The sequence below is a fragment of the Xenopus laevis genome, chromosome 5L, assembly GCF_017654675.1.
Source record: "Xenopus laevis strain J_2021 chromosome 5L, Xenopus_laevis_v10.1, whole genome shotgun sequence".
NCBI classification, from domain to species: domain Eukaryota; kingdom Metazoa; phylum Chordata; class Amphibia; order Anura; family Pipidae; genus Xenopus; species Xenopus laevis.
The window spans coordinates 127,734,483-127,753,298 of NC_054379.1; the positions used below are offsets into that span (position 1 = coordinate 127,734,483).

General features: G+C 38.0%; 2 protein-coding genes across 10 annotated transcripts in view; both read left to right on the plus strand.

Annotated features, from left to right (window-relative positions):
• Positions 1 to 700, plus strand: part of dock10.L (dedicator of cytokinesis 10 L homeolog) — a 161,155-nt gene extending 160,455 nt beyond the window's left edge. For all 8 annotated transcript variants that reach the window (XM_041563380.1, XM_041563376.1, XM_041563381.1 and 5 more), the window contains one exon: positions 178 to 700. In XM_041563380.1, coding sequence (XP_041419314.1) covers positions 178 to 248 — 71 coding nt within the window. In that variant the 3' untranslated portion in view covers positions 249 to 700. The remainder of the gene's footprint in view (positions 1 to 177) is intronic.
• A 13,959-nt stretch (positions 701 to 14,659) lies between these two features.
• On the plus strand, positions 14,660 to 17,339 carry LOC121393810 (putative coiled-coil domain-containing protein 195). Of its 2 annotated transcripts, none has more exons than XM_041563385.1 (2): positions 14,660 to 15,097; positions 16,589 to 16,664. In XM_041563385.1, the coding sequence occupies exons 1-2, from the start codon at positions 14,842 to 14,844 to the stop codon at positions 16,597 to 16,599; spliced, it is 267 nt and encodes an 88-aa protein (XP_041419319.1). In that variant the 5' UTR covers positions 14,660 to 14,841; the 3' UTR covers positions 16,600 to 16,664. The 2 variants fall into 2 exon arrangements, with proteins under 2 accessions (XP_041419319.1, XP_041419318.1); XM_041563384.1 differs by having other exon boundaries at positions 14,663 to 15,107; positions 16,589 to 17,339.
• The last annotated feature ends 1,477 nt before the right edge of the window (positions 17,340 to 18,816 follow it).

The window sequence follows — 18,816 nt, forward strand, 5'->3', positions numbered from 1 at the left end:
TGAAACTCTTCTTAGTATATGTGTCATTCAGAAAGTAATGTTAATAATAATAAAAATGTTAATATCCTTTTCATCTGTTTAAACCAAGGGGGAAATAAATATAATGTATCTGGGCAAGTGTCTGTAGGCTGAACAGATGCTCTTCCCCACTAACTTTTCTTCTCCTGTTTATTGCAGATTCCATACAGAGAGGAGCTGGCAAAGCAGCAGGGAACAGAAAGGCCGTGTACTCTTCGATCAGTCAGTAGGACTTACCAGAGCCTGCAGAGCTCATCCTCGAAAGCCGATTCCTGAAAAGAACTTTCTTTTATATTCATTGCTCAGAGAATTGGAACCTTTTGATCAGAACAAAAGAGATTGTCTCAGAAGAACAGGGACTATAATGTTATTTATTATAAAGTATCACTGCTGATGCGTGTAACAGTGCTTGTGCGATCACTGAGACATACCCCGGGGAGCGTGCACTCCCTCTCACAAGCTCATTATTGTTCTTGTAAAATCTAATCTTATTTTTACCTTCCTCTCATATTTCAAGAGTCGTGACTCTACGTTTTATATTAATTAAGCATATTTACTTGTACATAGGAGATGTGTAAAATTTGTCATTTTTATAGAAATGAGGATGTTTATTCGTACCTATGAGATTAATAAGATTATAGAGAAATAATTAGATAAAGATTTATTAAAGTATTTGAACGTGCACCATCTGTGAGCAATTTGCATTTCTTTTGGTGTTAGTTTCAATGATCAAAAACGCCAACCTGTGTCTCTCTACTACTGCAATTGCGTGACCCACTTTCCAATATTCTGGCAGCTGTAGGTGAGCCATCTATTAGAATGGCCTGCAGAATAATCTCTTAATAAAGGATAGGAATTAGGTGGTCAACCTGCAATGTCAGGAGTAGCAAATAGCTGTGCTGTAAGTATTAGACGCTCAATCAGCCCCATCATGTTTCAGTGTCCATTAGGGGGCAGATTAAATCAAGTTCATCTTCACTATTCCTCTCTCGTCATCTGTTTCTCTTCATTTTGTCTTCATGCAGGGGTTGGGTGTCAGATAATCATTGACAGATGCATTATATCTAATAGGGGCTCCTTTTGCCTAGAAGATGTATTAGAGCTCACTCTATTTAAATCACCAGAAATCCTGAGAATTTGTGCAAAAGGCAGTTATTTGGTTAGATTTTGTTTGTACTGGAATCAGTTATTTGAGTGAGCTCTAATTCATCTGCTAGAAAACAAAGCCCCCCTATGCGATATATTGGATCTAACTGTCAATGAATATCTGACACCCAACTGCTGCATGAAGACAGAATGAAGAGAGAGGAATAGTGAAGATGAGAGAGGAATAGTGAAGATAAACTTGATTATTAGTAATGGGCGAAGTGAGACTTATGCCCCTGACGAAGCTGCCAAGCAGTGAAACGCGTTGGGTGGTGTAGGTGAAAGGTGGTGAGGCTAGTTCCCACGCTTCCCAACGTAGCTAGGCAGAAACTATAGCATTGGGAGGGAATGGTGGGGGGCTCAAAGGTGGCTCATTGGAAGGTGTGGAATACATTAAGGAACGCTACTGGCACTAACGCTGTGTGAACAGTGAAGTGCATTTAAACATTTGGTTACCACTAGCCTACCTAATCCGCCTACACATTCAGTTTTTAATATGTGTTATTTTTAAGGATATTGTCCTGCACAGCTGTGATTGGAACATGCTGCGTGTGTTTATGTCGGTTTGAGCCTATTTGGTTTTTATTAAGCATAGTTACTATTAAAGGTTAAGTTTTAATATACTGTTGCGATCATAACCTGAACTGGCTGGCTTGCTACATAGTTGCTGGATGGGTGTCTAACATTCAATTCAGAGCTTGTGTGCAGTAATTTGTGTTTCTAGGTATATGTCTTCTTCCACTATAGCTGGAAATTATTCCCCTCCTATACCTACGACCTGAGAGGAAGGGCATAGGTGGCTTGGACATGCATGCAGGAGGTGGGGAGTGGGCATAAGAGTGGGGGCCAGGTAGGTATCACTTTGTGCCGGGCCCCTTTGAATACACTCTTGTGGGGGGGCCCGGCCCACTAATTACACCGGCCCACTAATTACACCACTGGGTTTGAGCAATTCAAAATGCGAATGGCAGTGTTTCAGCAATTTAGTGAAAGCACAGCTGTGTATGTAATTTATGGGTTTGTACCTTAATTTAAAATGAGAAATGCGTCTGTTCAATTCATTTGAGCCTAAGGGGGGCTCTGATACAATGTGGACATTGGAGGGTCTGCATTCTGCAGTAAATGGATTCTGTGCAGTGTAATGGGGGAATGGGGTCTGTGCCTTCATGGCTGAAGACTTGTTCAATGCCCTTATGATGCAGGTGTAAGTATCATCATCATCATCATTTATTTACACCAGAAAGTTACAACGTTTACATTAATTTGTAACAAACAGAAATTGTTAAGAAACAAGGGTTAAAAAATAAAAATATAAGGCAAGTAATAGAAATGTCGGAGCTTGTCGATGCATGCATCCAACATGGCTGTCGGATGCAACGCTGCACGTTGCGTCTTCATCCGATAGTCGCAACGTGTTGGATGCATGCAGCGACAAGGTCCGACATTTCTATTACTTGCCTTATATTTGCCGCATCCTTCTCCTTGCATCTGCTTCCTTTCATCGTGTCTGATCTGATGAAGACGCAACATGGAGTTCAGCCCTCAAGGTCTGAAATGAAAAGCAGCGGTTGATATGAAATAAAGGCTATTGTTGGTGTGCGTATTGGAGTTGCTTTTGTCTGAACAGCAATATTAGTATATAAATTACCCGTCCTGATGGTTTGAGGGGCGTATTTGTTAGAGGCGTAACTACAGAGGAAGCAGACCCTGTGGCTGCAGGGGATCCCCAGACATATAAGGGCCCAATGATGCCTTAATTAATAAGCAATTTCAACAAATATTGGTGAAACAGTACAAAATTTGGATATGTTGGGGGCCCTAAAATGAATTTGCTGTGGGGCCCAGTAATCTAGTTTCAGCACTAATTTTAGTAATCCCCTACCATAGGTGCCATAAAGTGCCTTGTATTCAATCTATTCACACCTGCAGCTGCTCACTATTCTGCCCTGGTGACACAAAAGCTTTCAGCAGTCATTGAGAGACGGGGAGAAAAATCTGAAACATGGAGTACTTTCTATGCCATTTACTAAATGGAATCAGACTATGCAATGCATAAGTGCAACTCTAGCTGCTTCTTTTCTCCGGGTGGATATTATACCAGTGACTGGCTGCTTCAGCTTATAGCTAATTTAGAACTAATCAGTCATGAAGCCATTAACTAGATGCTATTCTCTCACCTATACTCATAGTAAAGTCCAACCGAAATGAAAAACCATGCAGGTTTCAATTATTAATGACCTCTTGTCTAAGCGCTTAATCCAAGCTTACTTCCTGTTGAAAGACGACCTAGTACTGGGTGTAGGACAGCCTTTGTTATACTGCCCAACTTTACTAAAGAATGCCACAACAATGCTCTTTGGTGGCCTTTGTAGCAGGCACTATATGAGAGCCGGCTCCCTGTCCAAGCTGTCCTTGTGTTGCTCGGTGCCTAAGATACAGAACAGAGGCTGCCTGATGGAAGGGGGCACACATTTAATGAGAGTCATACAAGAAATGCGTTCAGAGATCAGAAAGCTGGAGAGAGAAAACAAGGCTCTGCGTGGGGAAATAAATCAGCCTGGCAGCAGAACGATGGCTGTTATGGATGCTGAAATAGAGGATGAAAATAACTTCAACCAAACACATAAGGAAGAAGGTGCAGTCAAAGGAGTCCTGCGCAGAAATGCTTCTGTTCCAATAGCTCAGAAATTACAGGAACAAACAGGTATCTATTAGGCATATAATACACGTAGCTATGAAATCTATTATCTGGAATCCTGGGGACCTGGGGTTACCGGATAAGCAGTCTTTCCATAATGTGGAGCACTAATTTCTTAAGGATACTTAAATGCATTTAAACATTAAAAAAGAAATGGGGTGGTTTTGTCATTAGCTTGGATGTATGCAACTTAATTACTCAAGCACAAGCTTCCAGATAATCAGATTCCATTCCTATAAACATGGCAGAAGTGCTTTTAGTGACTGTATTGCCTATATTCTAGGTACATTGGGTTAATTGAGGCCCCTAGAAGCTATGAAAAGCATTATCTGTTGGTAAAAGGAGCCGGTTATTAGTTAAAAAATGATAGGATGTTCTAATAATATAATACACAAGACCCCTGAAAATCCTGAACATTATATAGTGAATAAAGTACCCCCTCTTGTAAAATATAAGGTTATTATAAGTTACAGAGGAGTTCCATGACCATATAAAAACACGAGGCCATGGAACTCCGAGGTAACTTCTAATATCCTCATATTTTGCAACAGGGGGTACTTTATTATAATACACAAGTTTCAGCGAGTCATGTGACAGAAATGACATCAGAACTCACCATTTATAACTGATGACATCAGAACTCACCATTTATAAGGATATAATTTACAAGATATTCATGGCTTTTGTGTATTATATCCTTATAAACAGTGCTTAGTGATGCCATAGTTATAATCCATGCTTTGTGATGTGATATCTGAAATTTGTGTATTATAATAATTAATATACCAGCTGCTTTAAAATATGAGGCTATAAGAAGTCACCTCGGAGTTCCCTGACCTGTATAAGGCCTTCGGCCTAATGCTTCTATATGGTCCTGGAACTCCTCCGTTATATTTTACAATAGGGGCTACGTTATTCCCTTTACAGGGCAACCCTTTTTAAATAGAAAAATAACAAAAGTGGTATAAAGGTGATACTATTATTGACTAACTAATATAATCATAACAAGCTTTCAGAACATTTAGTTCCTTTTTCAAGTGGATTACACTGAAGCTGTGCTGTTCTCTGGTATATATACAACATTCAGCTCATAGGTCAAATGACCAACAAAAAGGAATATCAATCTATGTGTGAGGTGTCAAAGTCAATTACGAGGGGATCTGCATGAGATAAGCAGATAATGTACAAGATAATGTGGGTCAAAGAGGCTGAGTATAAATTAGGGCTGAGTTATTGGAGTGCAGAATCAAGGAATTCCATATAATCTATCCCTATCCATATCCAGACATGTTGGTATTTCTGTGGGAAAGTGTGGGAATATAAATTAATGGAAACTTTTAATTCACTGAAGAATGGACTAAACCTGGGCCTTGGATTTATGGCTAATTATGTGGACTAAGAAAGGACTGCACCAGGTCAGAAATACCAACATATCTGGATATGGACTAAGAGATCATATGGAATTCCTTTTATTCCACACTCCATTAATTCAGCCCTAATTTATACTCAGCCTCTTTGACCCACATTATCTTGTACCTTATCTGCTTGTCTCTTGCAGATCCCCTCGTAATTGACTTTGACACCTCATTCATAGATTGATATTCCTTTTTGTTGGTCATTTGACCTATGAGCTGAATGTTGTATATATACCAGAGAACAGCACAGCTTCAGTGTAATCCACTTGAAAAAGGAACTAAAATGTTCTGAAAGCTTGTTATGATTATATTAGTCTATAAAGTTATCACCTTTATACCACTTTTGTTATTTTTCTATTTCAAAAGGGTTGCCCTGTAACATTTTTACTGGCTAATATGGTACAGCAACTTTACCTGTTATTCCCTTTAGAAATGGCTGTGTGTGTGTATATGATATCCTTGTTTACATCCTTTTTTGTACAGTGTTACTGCAACTGGAGGTGCTTGGGTTTGTAGTACAGCAACTGCTGGTAGGCCTCTCCTGTTTTCTAACCTCATAATGAACAAAAGCCAAGTATATCCTATAAAATATATCCTTATTATTGGTTTCATAGTGTGGTCACATGACCTACTGAACTTGTGTAAGAGGCTGCTGTGTTGTAATTCCATGACATTTATTAAAGCACTCAGCCTGTGGGGGTATATTATTAAATTATACCTTTTTGTTGGGGTTTTATTATTATATTGCTTATTACTTACAATATTACTCCTATCAAGTGAGTGGCATCACACTGGTAAACGGGTAGCGGCACTTTAGCAGATCCTGGGAGACTAATAAAAAACATGAATTTGTAGAAAAAAAAAAATATATATATATATATGCATTGCAGTTCTTTTGCTAAAGATATGTTTTTTAAAGATGTATATACTGTACTTATGCTCCAAATAATTACCCGTGTGTTGAATTACCAGCCCCTCTGGACCGACGTGTGCGTTGCCATAAAAATAGCGATACGTTTCTAATCCTCTCCGATATGTCTATATAAACTAATGAATGTTCTCTCCTCACTGCTGGCAGTGGCTACTGATTCATTTAAGATTATATTTCAGAGATAAATGTAGGTCAATGGAATGAAATCATTTGAAGACTCAGTTCTGTGGTTATTAAGGAGTCATGATGAGAGGTTATTGGTTTATTGCTGTAATTACCCTCATTAGGCTGCTCCTCTGGCCTGTGCTGCTGAATTGCCATTGTCACTAATTATTAACATGATTACTGTATAAATAAGGGGAAAGGGGGAAACGTTACTAAACTAGTGGATTTTTAAAGGGGTGGTTAACTTTTTGTGGCTAATTCTAAGCAACTTGACCTTAATTTTTTTAATAGTTGTTGAATTATTTGCCTACTTCTTCTTCTGACACTTTCCAGCTTTCGAATGAGGTTCGCAGACCCAGTTAAAAAAAAACTCTGTAAGGCTACAAATGTATTGTTGTTGCTACTTTTTATTACTCAAGTCTATTCAGGCCTCTCCTATTCATATTCCAGTCTCTCTTTCAAATCAATAAATGGTTGCTGGGGTAATTTGGACCCTAGCAAACTAGGGTTGAGAGCTTGAGAGCTGCAGAATAAAAAGCTAAATAACTCCAAAACCACAAATAAAAAAATGAAAGAATATCACTCTCTATATCATACTAAAAGTTAATTTAAAGGCGAACAAACCCTTTAATAAATGCGGTTCACAAATAACTACTTTTTTTATTCTTTCAGTGATTTTTATATTTAATTCCTCAACCTAACATTGTTTTGCAGCTGAAACCGGCGCATTCATGCTATGAGTCACTGGCAGATTTCACCAGTTTTAATTGGCTGATTCTGGGAGAGTCTCCAATTGGCAATGTATGACTGGCACACAGCATAGCGGAGTTGTTGGCACCACAGCACACCAATGGAACATTTATACCTCACAAACAAAAAAAACAAAAAAAAAAAAATATATATATATATATATATATATATATATATATATATATATGAGCTTGTAGACTGATAATATGTGATTCATTGTGGATTTTGGATTATACTTCAGACAGACATGGCACAATCTGCCTATAAAAATGAAGACTTATGAAATACAGCACATTCATTGCTCCCTGCACAAGGATATCACCTAGCACTCTCATCCATAGACATGAACATTGCTTGTAGCTTCCCATTAGTGAATTAACATATCCAAGAAATCACACAATGTCATGGCAACTCCATGGTGTCAATGTGAGCACTTGCATTTTATATACGAGCAGTTGGAATGAGTGTTATGGCATATTTAACACAGACGTACACATGTCCTATCATTGTATAGATGGGAGTCTGCACCATAATAGTAGTAGCTTGTGTGAGTACCAGTAGTTCCCAATAGTAAATTAGTAACTATACTCTATGCCATTTTAAACCATATTTGTGCTCATACTGTGTCAGTCTGTCTCTTTCTATGACACTGTCAGTCTGTCTCTTTCTATGGTTGTCCAGAGAAGTGGTAGATCCTCCTACAGTAGTACATCTGAGATAATAGGGTCTCCAAATGTAAAGTGATTACTCACCACAAAAGGGAAGAGGCCCAGGTGCACCACCCTGAGCCCTCAGCACGGGGAGCAGACAAACCGAACAACAGTTTGGGGCAGGCACTTAATGAAGGCAAACTTCCACCAGGCAGATAGTTCAAAGTGAAGAAAGTTTATTGTGTCCACAGCCTTACGTGTTTCGAGTCATAAACACTTAATCATAGGCGATCCTCCTACAGTATTTCTTTGCATTGTTTTGGTTTGTAAGGCTACACATGTGCTTGAAGAACATTATATTATACACCCCCCCCCCTATAGGAACATGTTTTATATAAAAAAAGATTGGTTGCAGCTTGGTTGGCTGCTTGAATATTTTGTAAAGGGCCTATTTATAAGTATTTAGCATTGACTACTAGGTCAGATTTACTTTGAATTGGGAGTATTTTTTTCCTAGCATGAAAACTTCCCATAAATGTATCTAATGACCCAGGTCCCAGTTGTGATAGAAGAATTGTATAACCGATTCCTCTGTACTGGTGGTGTTTAAGAAACAAACACAGAGACACATATACCTATAAGTGTAATTATTGAGGAACATATACATTGAGTATGAGTACTGAGGAACATATGCCGAGTATGAGCACTGAGGGACATATACTGAATGTCAACAAAAAATAGAAGTACAATGGTAAAATAGAATCTGGGGTGTAAAAACTTGTAAACAATTGCAATACCTGTTTTTTTTTTATGCCTAATTTTTTATTATTGAGAGATTAACGCTATAGTGTCCTGCTAAAGAGGCTACATACATCATGAGAGCAGTGTGTTGGCCAATGACGAAGAGAACCTCTGCCCAGATATTAAGGGGCAGATTTATCAAGGGTCGAATTTCGAAGATAAAAATACTTCGACATTTGACCATCGAATTGAAATACTTCGACTTTGAATATCGAAGTCAACGTTTTTATCATCGATTTTGGGTATCCTGCAGTCGAAGTAAAATCGTTCGATTTCAGCGACTTGACTTCCAAAAACGTTGAAAAATGCTCTGCAAGGTCCCCATAGGCTAGCAAAGCACTTCGGCAGGTTTAATTTTGCGAAGTTTTGAAGTCGAAGTTTTTTAAAGAGACAGTACTTCGATTATCGAATGGTCGAATATTCAAACGATTTTACTTAGAATTACTATTCGATGGTTGAAGTATCCAAAAAATTACATAGAATTTAGAATTTTTTTAATTCGAAAATTCCCTCTAATTCACTTCGGCCCTTGATAAATCTGCCCCTAATTTACATTGCTATGACATGGGACTTCGGTTACTGTTTGTCCTTTCCTCTGTAGAAATGTGCTTTATGACATCAAGTGGGTAAGTATTAGGGCAGTGGTCCCCAACCAGTAGCTCGTGAGCAACATGTTGCTCTCCAACCCCTTGGATGTTGCTCCCAGTGGCCTCAAAACAGGAGTTTATTGTTGAATTCCAGGCTTGGAGGCAAGTTTTGGTTGCATAAAAACCAGCTGTACTGCCAAACAGAGCCTCAATTTAGGTTGACAATCCACATAGGGACTACCAAATGGCCAATCACAGCACTTTCTTTGGCACCCCAAGAACATTTTTCATGCTACTGTTGCTCCACAACTCCTTTCAATTCTGAATGTTGCTCACAGGTCCAAAAGGTTGGGGATCCCTGTATTAGGGTATTGGGTATTCCGCCAAAACAGAATTTAAAGCAAATTGAGAAATATTTTCATCCTCTGGGTTTGCCTTAGATCAGTATTCTAGAATGCCTTTACTCTAATAAACCAGCACATGGCACGTTTCTAGAAGATAACCACCCTTTTTAAATTGTCAGCTCACCTTGCTTACAGTACATTGTCATTCTGGGTGTGGGGGGGGGTCACAAAAATGGCATTAAAAAAATCTGAATTTAAAATGGAGTTAAATGTTTGTTTATGCCAGAAAATCATTCTACACCACTCTCTTGCAACTTCCTTAAAGGAACCATAACACCACAAAATTAAAGTGTTTTAAAGGAATATGAGACTAAAGAGAATAACAATGAGAATATAATGTACTGTTGCCCTGCACTGCTAAAAGTGGCATGTGTGTGTCTGAAAAAATACTATAGTTTATATAAACAAGCTGCTGAATAGCCATGGGGGCAGCCATTCAAGTCACATTCAAGTCACATGATACACAGTAGATACACAGTAGATAACAGCTAAGTTTTGAAGAATCCCATTGTATATTACAGAGCTTATCTGTTGTCTGCTGTGTAACCTTTACCTTTTCAACTTTTTCATCTTTAAATGGCTGTTTATCTTATGTTTCTGACACAAACACACCAGTTTTACTAGTGCAGAACAAAAGTACATATTTTCATTACTTTAATACAGTTTCATTTTTTTTCTGTTACTGTTCCTTTAACTCCAATTTTTTTACTCTCAGCTACTCTTAAATATTTGTCTTTTTCTGTAAAAAGTTGGAGAAAACCAATTTTTCCAGTTTAACTCTGTCTTTCTCAGCAAAAAACTTCCCCCGAAAATTCTCCTCCAGATTTATATGGAGAAATTTGAGATTCATAAAGGCTTTTGAGAATTTGACGTTCATTTAACTCCAGTTTATCTCCAGATACAAACCAATGTGTAAACTTTATTTTTAGTGATGGGTGAAAAGATTCACCAGCTGCAAATTCGCTGCATATTTCCGCTTTTCGATGGTGGTGAATACATTTAATTTAATTTAAGAAAAAACCTGAATGGAAATAACTTGAATCAGCGAGTCAGTGGTTAACAAACTGAAAACTATAAGTAATCAAGTTTTTGGCTGGAAAAGACATGAATCCTTTAAATTGATTGAGTTTTCGGGCAACACCCTCAGAAAAAAACTTCAAATGGTTCAAGGGACCTCTGCCATTGACTCCTACATGACCTCGACAGGTTTTAGATGGTGTATTTTTGGATTTGAGCTATTTGCAGGGTCGGGTATAACAAATCTCAAAATATTTGAGTTTTTTTTAAAGGAAAAACAAAAAAGTTTTTTTAAACCCGAGAAATAGATTTTTGTCCAAAAAACCTTCAAAAATCGAATTTTTGTGTAAAACACAACTCGAACTTTAATAAATCTGCCCCTAAATGAATCAGATGAAAGTGAGTGTAGGACTGGCCAGACCAGGAATGACTAGTGCAGGTGACCAGATTGTTTTATGCAGAGGGTCTTATGTCTGTCAGGGTTGTGTGGTCACATCCTCATTGCACACCTGCTTTATCATATCAAAATATTTAGTAGTGACCACTAGTGATGGGCGAATAAATTTGCAAAAGTCCCACGAAATTCGATGGTGTCAAAAAAATTTGGATGCACGTCTGTAAAGTCGCTTGTGTCAAAACCGCTGCACGTCACCACTATTTGGACGCCCATTGCCTTTTTCGAGTTTCCCTAATTTTTCGGGAGAAATTTGCCCATCACTAGTGAACACAACACCTCACTAGAGGCCTAGCAGAGTAATTATGAATTGAGTAGTTTACTCCACAGATAGGTATAGTTAGTAGTCAGTTAGCTGGAGAGTTAGTCCATCCATTTCATTCCTTTCTAAGACGGCAATGCTCTTGTCATATCAGTGACATTTTGGAAGTACAGATGTCATTAGGGTTTTCATCAGTAGCACTTACTAATTGACCCAGTAATCAGGACGCTGCTGTAAGTATATGAGCTGGGAAGTGCAGACAGCGATGTTAAATATTTACTGAGCTTCTGAAATTGCTCATTCATTTAGATCCCTGACCTCATCTTACAGCACATTAAATTAACATTAGTGATGCACCATTATCAAGTTCATCAAGTCCGTACCTCTACTGCACCCCTTAAACTGGACACTGATGTCCATGTAATTTGACCTGAACCCTCCCAGAAGACTGTGCACTCTTCTTAATAACTGGTTTTGAAATATTCCTGTGCATGAGACCACTATCTCTCCCTGCTTTATTGGCTGGTTTAATAGACCAGGCAAGGGATTAAGTTATGAAAATGGGAAAATCAATCAGCCATCTTGGAATATATTTGTTGTAAGCTAAACAGGTGCATTCATCAGTTCATGCATTGCTTTCAAAGTAAAAATAAAAATGTAGATGGGGCTTCATAAATTTAGCCATGGTTATTAAAAATATATTTATGCAATAACAAGTAATACTTGTCCTGCTGCTCATTCCCTTCATGAGATACTTTATATTATTCATCCAAATATGAATTATCTGGTACAGTAACAGGAGCATGAATATTAATACAGGTTAACTGTGCAGAAACGGTGTCACTGATACTAGCCCCACCACTAGTGTACAGCCATAATTATCCATAATGGGGAAATATGAAGTGCAAATTAGTGACTGTATAAAACTAACCACACAATGAATAAGTGGTATTTTAACTAGTTCATTGAGGTAAAGGGCAAACTTCACATTGATTTGTAGACATTATTTTCATCATTATCATTTTCCCATTTGCTCATTATTTTCTTCATTCCTGTTCTCCTGCCATTGCTTATGCTTCTACCCCCTTCTTCAATTCCCCAATATTCTTTTCAAGTTTGTTCCATCTTCATTCCTGTCTCATCTCATTTGTTTCCACATTAGACTTCTTCTTTTCTTGTTTTCTTTAGTTCTACCCATATTCATCTTTCTTTGTATATTCTCTTATGTTGTTTACAATAATTCTTTTCACTTCCCCATGTGTTTTCCTTATATTTGCTTTTCTCTTTATTTTTATTCTGATTGTTGCCTGTCCCAATCTCTTTCTGGACTATGGAGTGGAAACATAGCTGAATAAATTTTGGCTTGGACTTCACAAAAAGAAGCACTTGCTTTGAGGCCACTGGGAGCAACATCCATCAAACCATTCTGTTGAATTCATTTTATGTTTTTGCATCCCCTCTCCTCTTGGCCAGCCTTTCCTTATGACCTTCCACTCTTTTTATCAACTTAGCAGCTTTTCTTTGGACTTTCTCTATTACATTCATATCCTTTTTAAGCATTGTAAAAGTTAAAACTGTTCCTCTCTTCCTGGAATCTATACCCCAGAGATAATATTTTGCTGGCTCTCCCTGCTGCAGACTGACATTGCTGCTGCAGCTAAATGTATTATCCACAGGTACCCCAGGTCCTTCTCCAACAAGGATTTACCTAACTTAGTCCCATTAAAGGTATTAGTAGCTTGCATATTTTAAATTCCAAAATGCATTACTTTACATTTATCAACACTGAATCTCATCAGCCACTTAGCCACTCAGAGTGTCAGTTTGTATAAACCCTGCTGCAAGGATGCTGCATCCAGTATGGAATGAATTGATCTGTACAGTTTTGTGTTATCAGCAAACACAGATACAATAGTTACAATGCCCTCCACAATACAATATTGGGCACACAATTATTTAATTTGTTAATTAATGACTTGGGGGAGAACATTAATAATGCTATTCCAAGCAGATAAAGTTCAATTTAAAACCACCCTCACAATCCTTTAGCCAGTTTTCCATCCATGTACAAACAACATTACTAAGATCAACAGACCTTAGTTTAGAAAGCAGTTGTTTGTGGGGCATCATATCTACTGCAACCCCACTGTCCAAGTCTCTACATATTTCATCATAAAAGGCAATTAAATCTGTTTGATGTAATAAGTTCATGATGATTACAACTTACGTATAATGCCATTCTCCAAATCAGGGATCCCCAACCTTTTTTACTCGTGAGCCTCATGTAAATGTAAAAAAGAGTTGGAGAGTAACACAAGCATGAAAAGTCCATGGGGATGTCAAATAAGGGCTGTGATTGGCTGTTTGGTAGCCCCTATATGGACTGGTAGCCTACAGGTGGCTCTGTTTGGCAGTACATCTGGTTTTTATACAACCAAAACTTGCCTCCAAGCCTGGAAATCAAAAATAATCACCTGCTTTGAGGCCACTGGGAGCAACATCCAAGGGATTGGCGAGAAGCATGTTGCTCGCGATCACTGCTCCAAATCATAATCTGCAATGTGATCCCTTAACAAACTCTAAATAATTGTCTCATTACAGACATCAAAGTATGGACCTGTGATTGCAGGTTGAAAACATAATCCCTGTTTTAAATATTGGATATTATATCCAATATTTAACACAAAACATCAGCTTTCCTACAGTCCATAGTTACCATACCAGATAATAGAGAACATCAGAAAAAGTGACCTGGCTGACATTGAACTATGCTCACTTGAAGGAGTATTTCATCAGGTCCTGGGTCATTGTTCCCTTAATTTTGTGTAAACATTTAAGAAAAGTACCCTGTCGGCTACCGACAACTTGTAAGAGCTGAGCCAGGTGTTCCTTTCCAAGGTTGGTTCTTTACCTTAGACCCCTCTATTTTATACATTGGGGAAAAAGAATCAGTAAAGCATATTTGCATAATCCATGATGGAGCCACACGTTCAACTCATATATTTTTATAGTTTATAAACGTAAAAAAAATGGGTTTAGCCTTTGCGCAAGAAGCAATTAGTTCCTCATTTAATATTTCATACTTACTAATTGCTGCTTTACAACTTCGTAAAATAAACGTCTGTCTACTCATGTTTTTATTTGTATAATTTTAAAATTTTTACATTTTATTTAAGCCACAGAGGGTTGTCCTTAATACATTTGGGTTTTTGTCCTTAGGGAAAATACAGTTTACAGAAGGGGGTTTGGTTTCTTTTACAACAAATATTAAATGATATAATATTATGGTCACTATTACCAAGGTGTTCAAGTACTTGATCATTTCTGATTCTTTCTGGGTTGTGGGCTGAGATCACTAAATTCAATATAGCATTATTTCTGATCAGATCATTTGCATGAAATTCCATAGAAGTTGTATTCTTGCTCCAGTCAATATCGGGATAAATAAAACCCTCATTATTAAGACTTGCACCAAACTAGCGGCCCTTTTTATCTACAGTATTTGTGAAAGGATTGCATTAAAGACACAGTTACAATATTACTATGCTTGATACTACAGGTACCACAATGACCGTGCGAAGGTACTCAATGTCATCATCTCTTATGTCTACCCCTGGTTATTCTAAATCAAGAGTAAATATGAAAAGAAACTCCAGCACTGGAACACTGGATCTGAAAAGCGCTGTGCAGAATGAAGGCTCTGACAATGGGAAAATGATGACCACAGAGAAAGACAACAGCATTAATATACCAATAGAAGACCTCACCGCTAGGTCAAGCTCCTTCCAGGAACATATGCGTAAGTGCAGGTATGATGTAGATAATCCATACAACACTTATATGTAATATGTATGTGTAATATGTATATGTCAGATTTTTTTAAAATGTGCCTTTTAGATTTTTCAAGTGATAACAAATACAGGACATGAGACAGCAGGGCAAGCAGGTGTGTTAATAAATCTATTTATTGCCATCTTCCATGTCCAAATCATACAACTGGGAGAACAGACACTGCCAGGCCATAGCAGCTTATTTGTTTTGCAAAATAAATAATAGTCATTGTTTGCCTTCAAATGTCTCAGGACAACTCATTAAACCAACAGTGCAGATGAGCAACCCCGCTTGGCAATGTTCAGAATTGAAACAAATGCTTGATTTTATTTGCCCAAAATTGAGCAGTTTTTTTTTTTTCTATTTAATTTGTAATGTATAAGTTCTCCGTCACCATTTTTATGTGGTCAGTCTTATGCAATAAGCATGTATGCTGAAAAGATACTATAGAAATACACGTATGGGATCCATTATCCGGAAACCTGTTATCCAGAAAGTTCTGAATTACGGGAAGGTTGTTTCCCATAGACTCCATTTTATCCAAATGATCAAAGTTTTTAAAAATGATTTCCTTTTTATAATATATAATAAATAATATATAATTAATAATATAATAAAACAGTAACTGGTACTTGATCCAAACTAAAGTATAATTAATCATTACTGGAAACAAGACCAGCCTATTGGATTTATTTAATGATTAAATGATTTTCTAATAGACTTAAGGTATGAAGATCCAAATTATGAAAAGAGCCATTATCCAGAAAACTACAGATCCTGAGCATTCTGGATAACGGGTCCCATACTTGTAATAGAAATTGTACTAGTATATCTTTATGTCAAATGGTTTCCTGATGGTGATATTAGCATCTCGTCATAATGCATGGCATAGTTATTCTATCAAACCATCGGCAGGAACAAGCATTATGTTGTTTAATGGATTAGTGCAGCAAATGTTGTTTTGTTGCTATGGCAAATATAGTACAGGTATGGGATCCTTTATCAGGTTATCAGATAAAGGATCCCATAGCTACAGTATATTAGATTGGGTGTGTATAGCCTATATTTCAAGCCATTGTTTCCTTTACTTTATCACTCTTGTATGTACTTGTACTAAGTTGCATGAAATCCATATTAGTGGCAAAACAATCCCTATTACCGAAAGATCCCTTATCATCATCATTTCATCATCATCATTTATTTATATAGCGCTGTCAAGATACGCAGTGCTTTTATCTGGAAAACCCCCAACTCCAAGCATTCTGGATAATAGATCCTGTACTTGAACTGTCATGGCACTTCAAACGATGTTGATAGGGTACTATAAAGTTTTACATTCAGAGTTAATTGTGCTTCATTATGAACTTGATCCTTTTAGAGAGCTGCTAAGTTTGTTGTTCGTATAGCTAATAAATCCAAAACAATTTAACGTATCTGACCCCCAACGTTTTTTCCCTAGGGGCAAAGTAAAGGCTGTTACATTTCTGTTACCAACGGATATGAAGAAATACCAGGAAAACCAAAAGACTTTGAAGGGTTCTGAAAATCAGAGCAAAAATCATTTGAGCACTATAATGGAAAAGGATCCATGAGCTGGTGAATTTTTTAAGACCATCTGACTCATTCCCATGAGCCGGCACTAAGAGGATAGCTTGGAATAAGGTTACATTTTTTACACAATGCTCTGGCAAGGAGCCTTCTCATATGGACAAAGCAATTGCTCTGGGTCTTTGAACCATTGTTATTCGAAACCCAAAGCCATTAAAAAAATAAAGAACTACGTGATTGTCCATATAGTTTTTCGTTTACTTAAATATCTAATTTGCCGTTATTTCTCATGACTGTTAAATACAGTGGATCTTACTTCATCCTTATTTTATAACTTTGAAGCTCCAATATATGTATATAATGGAGTTATACAAAACAACAATGCAGTATTTGTATGTAACTGTGCAATGTCTGATACAAACCTGCCAAATCTTGTTTGAGCTCAAATATGTTAAAAATAAACACAGTACTGTTTGAGAACAAGTAGAGGCTCAGCAGTAATAACCAGAAATCAATGTAGAGGTAGGCACTCACAGTAAAAGGGCAGTAAATGAATGACGATATGGGATCTGGGTTCAACAAATAACAGTCTGTGTGGTAAAGCTGGATCGGTGAGGACCACCTTTGGATGTCCTCTCCTGGTGGGTCTGCACAGGTCCCCCAAAGACTTTCTCAATCAAGCTGATTTTTAAGTGCAGAGCCGACCAAGAATGTCCATACCTTGGACCAGACCTATTTTTTGTATTTGGGGTTTTATCATTACAAAACAATTATGTCATACAAAGAGATCTAACAAGATGTTGAGGGCCATAAAATATATTTAAAGGCTACAATCAGCGTACAGTCCTCTGGTTGGATAGCACGGTTCTAATGTATGTGCAGCTTTAGTCCATTATGTCAGGCTCTGCTGGATTCAAGCCAGGGACCTTTTGGTTTCTGGTTCTGTGTCTTAACCACTGGGCCAGGTGAGCACCCTGTCACTATCTATTATTTGGCCTTTGCAGCCCTAGCCCAACAGCAGCCTGTTGCTTTGGGGGTCAGCCAAAAGTGACTGACCCTACCCTATTTAAAGCCGGTCCTCCTCACACTCCTTGCCTGAGCATTACCTGCAATAGCACTGTGGCATCGCCCCTAGCTTAGGTTCCTGCTCTAACCAGCTTCCTTTTCTGTGTTGTCTTGTCTGAACCCTTCTCTGCCTTGTCCTGCCTTACCCTGAACCTTGCCTTGTTTAGCTTGCCTTGCTCTTATTCTGTCTTGCTTTAAACCTTGCCTGTTTCTACTCTGGTTCCAGTCCTGTTTTGACCTTTGTCTTGATTTGCTTAAACTTTTCCTTGACCTTGCTCTGCCTTGTATTCCTTACTATTCTGAATCTTGCTCTGCTCCTCCCTCCAATCTTGACCTTGTCAAAAATAAAGGTCGCTCCAAACTCAACCCTCGCAGGTTTTATTCCCTCACTTGGTTCCACTCCAATACCAGGTGCTCAGCCACCAGCGCCCCAGCTGTGCATTAGTAATATAAAGAAACAAATAGGCGGCACTCTGGATAAAATGAATGAGTATTTATTCCAACAAAAGATGGGCCCACAACGTCTTACACGTTTTGGGAAAAGGTTCCCTTAATCATATACTTTCCTTGACCTTATATTGCACTTTGCCCTTTCCTTTTCCTGTCTGAATCTCATCTACCAAGCCTGACCCTTATTGTTCCTACTATCCAGTCCTCTTGCTATTGAGCCCCCAGTCTGATCTATACCCACCCTGTCCTGTCCTATCCTTCCAGTCTGCCCCTGTTCTGACTCATCGCCCTATTCATTCATTCCAGTTCTGATTCTACGTCCTCGTCTCCCTGTTCCTGTCCTGCCGTTCAGTCAGTCTCTGCCTGAAAGACTTCTTATCAACCTCCACACCACCCCCTACGTTATCCCTTATACATTAGAATTGTTACCCACAAATGGAGTAAAACTTGAATAAGTGAGTTGAGAAGATTGTAGTGCATGACTGTATCACTCTTTAACTTAGCCTTAGCAATCTTTGTGGAGACACAATTTTATTACCTCAGTCTTTCTAGTTGTTATTTGTTATATAAATAAATATAAATTTATATAAATAAGCTTGTGGTTAGAGGAATAAGCAGCTCTGC

What these genes read in the sequence shown, in the direction of transcription:
- LOC121393810 (XM_041563384.1), top strand. Translation starts at nt 14,842, where the DNA reads ATGCTTGATACTACAGGTACCACAATGACCGTGCGAAGGTACTCAATG. An exon ending in GAACATATGCGTAAGTGCAG is followed by an intron (nt 15,108 to 16,588) that starts GTATGATGTAGA and finishes TTTTTTCCCTAG; the next exon opens with GGGCAAAGTAAAGGCTGTTA.